This window comes from Carassius carassius, chromosome 12, assembly GCF_963082965.1.
Source record: "Carassius carassius chromosome 12, fCarCar2.1, whole genome shotgun sequence".
NCBI classification, from domain to species: Eukaryota; Metazoa; Chordata; class Actinopteri; order Cypriniformes; family Cyprinidae; genus Carassius; species Carassius carassius.
In genome coordinates this window covers 2,251,387-2,259,383 of record NC_081766.1, presented here as the reverse complement: position 1 = coordinate 2,259,383, position 7,997 = coordinate 2,251,387, and the positions used below count along the sequence as shown (strand labels likewise).

At 36.1% G+C, this 7,997-nt stretch overlaps 1 protein-coding gene across 1 annotated transcript; it reads left to right on the top strand.

Annotated features, from left to right (window-relative positions):
- Positions 1-3,648: 3,648 nt before the first annotated feature.
- On the top strand, positions 3,649-7,462 carry ccl25a (chemokine (C-C motif) ligand 25a). Its single transcript, XM_059562737.1, has 5 exons — positions 3,649-3,724; positions 4,294-4,375; positions 4,911-5,028; positions 5,824-5,935; positions 6,854-7,462. Exons 2-5 carry the CDS (start codon positions 4,312-4,314, stop codon positions 6,866-6,868), a joined length of 309 nt encoding a protein of 102 aa, XP_059418720.1. The 5' UTR covers positions 3,649-3,724; positions 4,294-4,311; the 3' UTR covers positions 6,869-7,462.
- The last annotated feature ends 535 nt before the right edge of the window (positions 7,463-7,997 follow it).

The window sequence follows — 7,997 nt, the reverse complement described above, 5'->3', positions numbered from 1 at the left end:
TTTCATGACTATGAAAATTGTAGAGTCACACTGAAGGCATCAAGGGCTATTTGACCAAGAAGGAGAGTGATGGGGTGCTGCGCCAGATGACCTGGCCTCCACAGTCACCGGACCTGAACCCAATCCAGATGGTTTAGGGGTGAGCTGGACCGCAGACAGAAGGCAAAAGGGGCAACAAGTGCTAAGCATCTCTCGGGGAACTCCTTCAAGACTGTTGGAAGACCATTTCAGGTGACTACCTCTTGAAGCTCATCAAGAGAATGCCAAGAGTGTGCAAAGCAGTAATCAAAGCAAAAGGTGGCTACTTTGAAGAACCTACAATATGACATATTTTCAGTTGTTTCACACTTTTTTGTTATGTATAGAATTCCATATATAATTCCACATGTGTTAATTCATAGTTTTGATGCCTTCAGTGTGACTTTACAATTTTCATAGTCATGAAAATAAAGAAAAAGATTGGGTTCAGGTCCGGTGACTGTGGAGGCCAGGTCATCTGGCGCAGCACCCCATCACTCTCCTTCTTGGTCAAATAGCCCTTGATGCCTTCAGTGTGACTCTACAATTTTCATAGTCATGAAAATAAAGAAAACTCTTTGAATGAGAAGGTGTGTCCAAACTTTTGGTCTGTACTGTAATAGCTGGCAATACTTAATTGATCATCAAAAAATATGTGTGATTTAGAAACATTGATGTTCCAGTATTAAAACAGTGAAAACATGCTTTAATATGTGACTTATGTGTAATATGTGAATGGGTGCCGTCAGAATAAGAGTCCAAACAGCTGATAAAAACATCACAATAATCCACAAGTAATTCACACCACCCCAGTCCATCAGTTAACATCTGGATAATAAGAAAGCCTAAAAAAACATTTTTTTACTCCAAAAATCACTTTACAAACCTTTAAAATAAAATGAGACTATAACGTTACCAATCATGGTAAAGGTTTCCAAACTTTGGCTCGCGACTTTCCAGCGCAAAGATTCACAGCAGTGTCTCCGCATCACTACTCCTTGCAGGCTGCATGTAAAATAATAATTTATAAATAAATAACTAAAAATAAAAAACATTAAATGCGGTTCTATGAAATCAGAATTCGAATTCTACCTCGGTGACTCAAGAATTTGCGATGGCGTCATTCTGTACTGGAGCATTACGGAGGAAGATATCATCATACAGAAAGGTAAAAGGGCATTTACTGACATAATAGTATACGTGTCACGTAAAAATACTGTATTATAGTACGTACTGTGTAGTTCGATTCACGATGACTCTTATGGTTTGATTCTTTTGATGAATCGTTCAAAAGACTCACAAACTCAGGAGTCAAACCACTCTAATGAATCTTTCTAACGAATCATTTAAAGGGGTCTTATGATGCAATTTCAAGTTTTCCCTTCTCTTTGGAGCGTTATAAGCTGTTCGTGAATAGATAAGATCCCTAGAGTTGCAAAGACTAAACTCTCAAACCCAAAGAGATCATCTTAATAAAAGTTTAGACTGGTCCGTGCCTTCCTAAAACACTGCACACCATGTTTTGGAGGCGCTTTTTCGTTCTGAAAGCTAGAAATCAAAAAGAGACACATAATTGGAAATCAGTGGTTAAGTTGTAGTTACAAGACTAATGCAGAACAGTTCAACCCAAATATTCAGATGTGTGCTGCACATTTTATGGAGGACGAACATCTCTGTCACATGCTTTAGGCATTCAGCCAATCACAATGCACTCAATAGCTGGCCAATCAGAGCACACCTTGCTTTTCAGAGCGATCAGCTTTGTATTAATCAATGCATTTCAGAAAGGCGGGGCATAGAGGAGAAACAATAATGTACAGTATGTGGGAAATAATGTGTTTTTTGAACCTTTAACCGCAAAAACACATTTAATTACACCAAATACACAAAATAATGTTCTCTTTAGCAGCGTCATATAACCCCAATAAAAAATGAACTTGAATCTGGCAGAGCGGCGGATGAATCAACATGACTCATATAGATAAAAAAGACTCAAGTGCAGGTTCAGTGTCATTGTGTCAATACTGCAATATATCCATGAGGATTATCTTCTCTTATTTGCACTGTTACAAAAAAGCAATCATATATTCCCACAGTCATGTCTTTGTTCTTCTCGTTATCATCAGTTTGATGGTTTATCATAAGAGTTATACAATAAAAAGTCAACTGAAAGGGAATAAATGTTATTCCCTGTTATCATTAAGTGTTTTTTATTTCACTAAAAGTGCATAATATAGTGTAATAATATATAATATTTCTGGTAATCTTTTACCTGTAAAAGTAATCCAGATTAATTTCGATTTCATCGTAAAAGCAGATCTAGTAGTCTAACTTATAAAGGTTCTCAGGTGTAGAATCAGCACATGCTTTGAATTTCAGTCCATGCAACTTTTTTCGTGTTCCTGTACAAATTAAACAGCATAGCAACCTGACAATCAGAAAGTAAATTGTCAGTTATTAAGATGCTGTGCTAAAAGGTTAAGGAAACTTCAGGTAGGAAATATGATATGCTATAGAAATACATCAAGCTCTATGCCATAACATCTGTGCTTTTAAGCTGAAGCGTGTTTGTTTCTTTGGAGGTTGACATTTGATGCACTTTCTCCTGTCACTCTTTTTTTGTGTAATTGCAAAATGTTAGAAGTCTCATTCAACACAAGTCAAGTTTAAACAGCTCTGTGTTTGGCTTACATTTCTTAGATCGCTGCAAGGCGCAAATTTGTGCCATAATTGTGTTTCCTGGCAAGAACTGAATGATCTTCATCAAATATGCATGAATTAGGCAGCTTGTTGCAATATGCAATCCAAACAAAAACGTGCTTTAATATGTTGCTTATAGGAAAATAAATTTTTTTAATGAATTATTGTAGTTTTTTGCCTATGCTTATACATCATAATCATGTCATGGTTTAAGTTTGTCGCGTAAACCCAAAACAGCTACTGAATATTTTCCATTCACTTCCTAATGATTAATGCTGTGTGCAAGTATTGTTACTGTTACAGATTTAATTGGTGTAATGAAACATTTTCACGAATAATGACACAGATTATCTGATCCTCACACAAAGCTTGATGATTTACAATTTTCCATTTTAACTGTACTTTTTATTCTTTTTGGAAACAAAATGGTTTTTCATTGCTGTAAAGTAAGTAAAAATGATTTGAATATGTTTGACACTTTTAAAACTTCATGTTTATTTCAATGTGTTATTTACTATTTGTAAATTTGCTAGCAATTTCTCGAGTGGAAATTTTCTGTGCATGATAACTTGATCATTTTTAATCAAAATCCAATGCAGTGCATGGTTTATTTACATGTTACATTTCTGCATTTATCAGATGATATTATCCAAAGCAACTTGGCTGTTAATTGCTATATTTTCAATGAGAAACAAACTCATCTACATTTTGGATGGCCTTTCAGCAATTTGTGAATGAATATTTAGACTAATAGGTTGGTTAGCCGCATCAGAGTCAAAGGGAATAAATATAAAATCCTGATAGACAAATCGGTTACTGTGTTTTTTTATTTTTTTATTTAACCAACCATGAAAGTTGATCTCATAGTGTCCCATCATTTCCTTGTGAGGGACGTGGCTTCGTCTGGCTCAGATATCAGGGTTGGGCCCGTTATAAGTCAATGCAGCTGGGAACGTGCACAGAATCCTGGTACTGAGAAGAAACTACACTTTTCTATACAAACAAGGTGAGCAGACTAATATAAAATAGTTTAATGTTCAACAGCAATCCTTTAAAGATCTAAACTCTTTTATGATGCAAATCTATAAGATTTTTGCTTTCTCTTTGAAATGCTGATCATCACCTGTTGGGTTTCTGAGTAAACTTGACATTATTGCAGTTTTACTGCATGCGTTGGAGTAACCGGAAAAAAAACTGTAACACAGGTCAATATTCATTGATGATTTACTAAAGATAAAGTAAGATTACTGTGTTCAGCTTGCACTCTGTTTTGTCTTCTTGTCATAAAATGTGTAGGTTTTTTCGATTTTGCTTGTTTTTTTCGGCAATGATGGAATTATGTTTTTACATAATTTTTAAACTTTCATAATTTTAACAGTTTTTTGACAACACAAAGAACTTTCTTATGATGTCCAAGGGTCAAGGCTGGAGAAATGGGGATAAGTATGCTGGAAAACGCATCTTTGATGCTGATAAGGTTTATGGAGGCTCTCATAAGAGCATGTATTGCGTGGGCATGTGATTGTGAGTCTATCTGGTGAAGCAGTTTATGATTTTCAGACTCATTTTTTACAGAAGAGACACGGGGAAATCATGCGGTTCAGCATCCTCTTCTTCATCGTCCTCCTGGGATTCATCTACCTCACACTGGCACAAGGTAAAAACCACATGTGATGACTGTATTACAAATAATCTTTTACATGGAAAACACTTCTTCAAAGTTAAGAACAACAACAATTGAATACATTTTTACATTTCAAAATCAAATGAGTGTGACCTTTTGAAACAGTAATGGACTGATTATATTACTTCCATTTATACTCATCTGTTTTGTAAAATAAAGCAAATAATTGATTGAAAAAATGTAAAAGATGTAATAAAAGCACTGATAACGGTGTGTCCACCTCACCATGTTCCTGTAATAGTAAAAGTTCTGTAAAAGTAATTTAGAGGTTACTAAACATTTTATGTTATCTGCAGTGTATTTAAGTACTTTGAATAGTTATTGAGTTTCAGTTCTCGTAAAATAAGCACCCATGTTGTTTTCCATTCCTTTCTTGTATACAACATTTAGACCAATTTTTTTATTAGACAAATTCACTAAATCATGGCATGCAAAAATTGTGACGTTATGATTTATTGATGCAGATGTGTTTTTAATGTCATTGATGTGTATGTCTGTCTGTCTGTAGGCTCGTATGAGGACTGCTGTCTGCAGTATGTCAGGAATATTAAACCATCTATGAAAAACAGACTGATCAGCTACAGAAGACAACAGATGGATGGAGGCTGCAACATCCCAGCTATTGTGTAAGCAACTATTATTATTACTATTAAATAAAAGAACAGATTTTTTGCATCACCAAGGATCCCAGTAATTCTGAGCACAGCTGTATATGTAAGACTGTATGTTTTAGGTAGGCTTTATATATTATAATAATCTGGTTGGGATTAAATTAAATATTAAGACTTCTTTGAATCATGAGTGGCACTCGGAGAGACACGTGGCACAAAGTGAAGCCATAAAATGCACTGCACTGTAGTGAACCCATCCATCCATCCATCCATCCATCTTCTACCGCTTATCCGGGGCCGGGTCGCGGGGGCAGCAGTCTAAGCAGAAAACCCCAGACTTCCCTCTCCCTAGACACTTCCTCCAGCTCTTCTGGGGGGACACCGAGGCGTTCCCAGGCCAGCCGGGAGACATAGTCTCTCCAGCGTGTCCTAGGTCTCCCCCGGGGTCTCCTCCCAGTGGGATGTGCCCGGAACACCTTCCCGGGAAGGCGTCCAGGAGGCATCCGGAACAGATGCCCGAGCCACCTCAGCTGACCCCTCTCGATGTGGAGGAGCAGCGGCTCTACTCTGAGCTCCTCCCGGGTGACTGAGCTTCTCACCCTATCTCTAAGGGATCGCCCAGCCACCCTGCGGAGAAAGCACATTTCGGCCGCCTGTATCCGGGATCTTGTCCTTTCGGTCATGACCCAAAGCTCATGACCATAGGTGATCCACAGTAGTGAACCACAGAAGATAAATCTGTCTTTTATATGTGACTGTCTGTTTTAAATCTCATAGTTAATGATGTTTAATGTAATCATCTCTCCGCAGCTTTACACTGAAACGTGGCCGTATGATTTGCACCGACCCTAGGGAAAAATGGGTCCATGAACTCATGCGGAGGGTGGACACAATGACAGGGGGCTCATTTATGAAGAGGAAGGTGTGAACATATTGAAATTTATCTAAAATGCAAAAAAATTGTTTTGTTTGTTTAAGCATTTGTAATCACCTATGGACTTTAATACTTCTGTAGTCGGGTTTATTATCATTAATTAAAATCTTTCCTCAAAATAAAATAAGCATTAACTAAAACAGTTCTTTCTGGTCCTCAAATCTGATTGGCTGAGAGCCTTTTCCAGCCGTGTGATATTCTTGTGATAACAAGATAACACTGAATTATTTTTTTTTGAATCAGCAGTAAAGACTTTTATATTGAAAGAGAGTGAAACTTTTATATTGAAAAAGGGTTGTAAATAAATCTTTATGTCTACAGCCATTATCTCTTATTATACTGCTTTCCATATGATATGTTTTCATTTAGTTTAACTAAAATAACTACTTAATAAACTAAAAGTAACTTATTTATGTATTTAAGCTTTTATTTAGCCAGGAGAGAACCTCACTGAGATTAAAAACCTCTTAGATGAGTATCCCAGCTATATAAATACACAAAGGACAATCAATAACATCATCGCAATAATAAATTATCAATAAAATACAGCATTAGAAGCATTTGCAAATCATTAAACTTTTAAATTAAATGTTACATTAAATTGGTTGCTGTGAACATTTATTAATTAGTAATAAATACCAATTGATGAATACTGTTATTAAAAAAGTTAAAAAATAATTAAAAATAACAAAATGACTAAAACCTTAACTTAAATAATTACAGATCTAATTCAGAATATTAGTAGATCAGATACTGCCTTCAGCGTGACAAATACATCTTATTTTAATGTCTTTAAATGTACTAATACAAATATGAGATATTTATAAAAATAATAATATAGTCAAAAGACATTATTGGAAATGTAAATCTGTTATTAAATCACCTGATTTTTGTTTTGATGTACAGAATCTAAGGGGTTAAATACACCAATGGCAGCCGAGAGAGGACCAGAGGGAAAGCAGCCCGGGTGTCTCGGCCAATCACGTTCTTTCTTTGAGATCTGGCTCTCCAAGCGCACATTTCAGCATGGATTGTGATTTTCCGGTGTATCTGGTATATCAGGTGGCATTTCCTGTTTCCAGACTTTTGTTGCTTCACTGACAGACTGCTGCTTAAATGCTCAGAATGGGAGATGGCCATTATTTTCATTTTCCACATGCTGCCGTTGCCTTCTGTTATAAAACCTTGTGAGCTGCCTGCTTAGAAAGCCCAGAAGCATACTTGGGTTTAGCGCATGCGCACTGTCGAACACGCAGCATTTATTTAATAATGTGTGCGAACGTGAGCCCTTGACGCATGCGCACTAACAAGATTCATCCTTGTCCAGCACTTTTCTTCTCAAAGTCATGTGCGAAAGAATGTCTTCATTCTCGTTTAAACTATAATGTTGGGTGTATTTTAATCTCCTCACTCAAGCACTCCTCAAGTCTTTTGCCTGTTTGTTGTTGTTCTTATTCAGTCAAAAGTTGTTCTGCATTATAATCAACCCAATCAGCGCTCATGTAAACCACATTTAAACTACATTAGCCTACATTTAAATTACATTTACTGGTACTTCTCTGTATCTAATAAAATGTATATTTAAATTCCTTCTGCTCATATAGCAATGCATGAAATGCTGCTTGAACATACTGACTTTATAGGCAGCTCACTAGGTTTTGGAATAGAGCTCATGTGTACAGCATCACCTTGAGGGTCATATATTAAGCTACTGTATTATGAACTTTCACTTTGCACACTTTGATTTACTGCTGTTGCCCAACAGTATGTGTAATAAAAAGTCAGTGTGATCGAAAATGTTATTAGTTGTAATTGTGGGTGGGACGTTTTGCAAGCAATGCAGATAATCCTTCTATTTCCTTATGAGTTTATTATACTGCTGACACACCGACAAATTACTTTTGAGTTTGTATGATATTATAATGCATTGTAAATTATGATTTGTTATTTTGGTTAATGCATTAAGCTTAATGAGTGATTACTTTATAGTTATTGATAGAATGAATATTCATAGATCTCATTTATATTCGTGAATCTCAACTTCTGCATA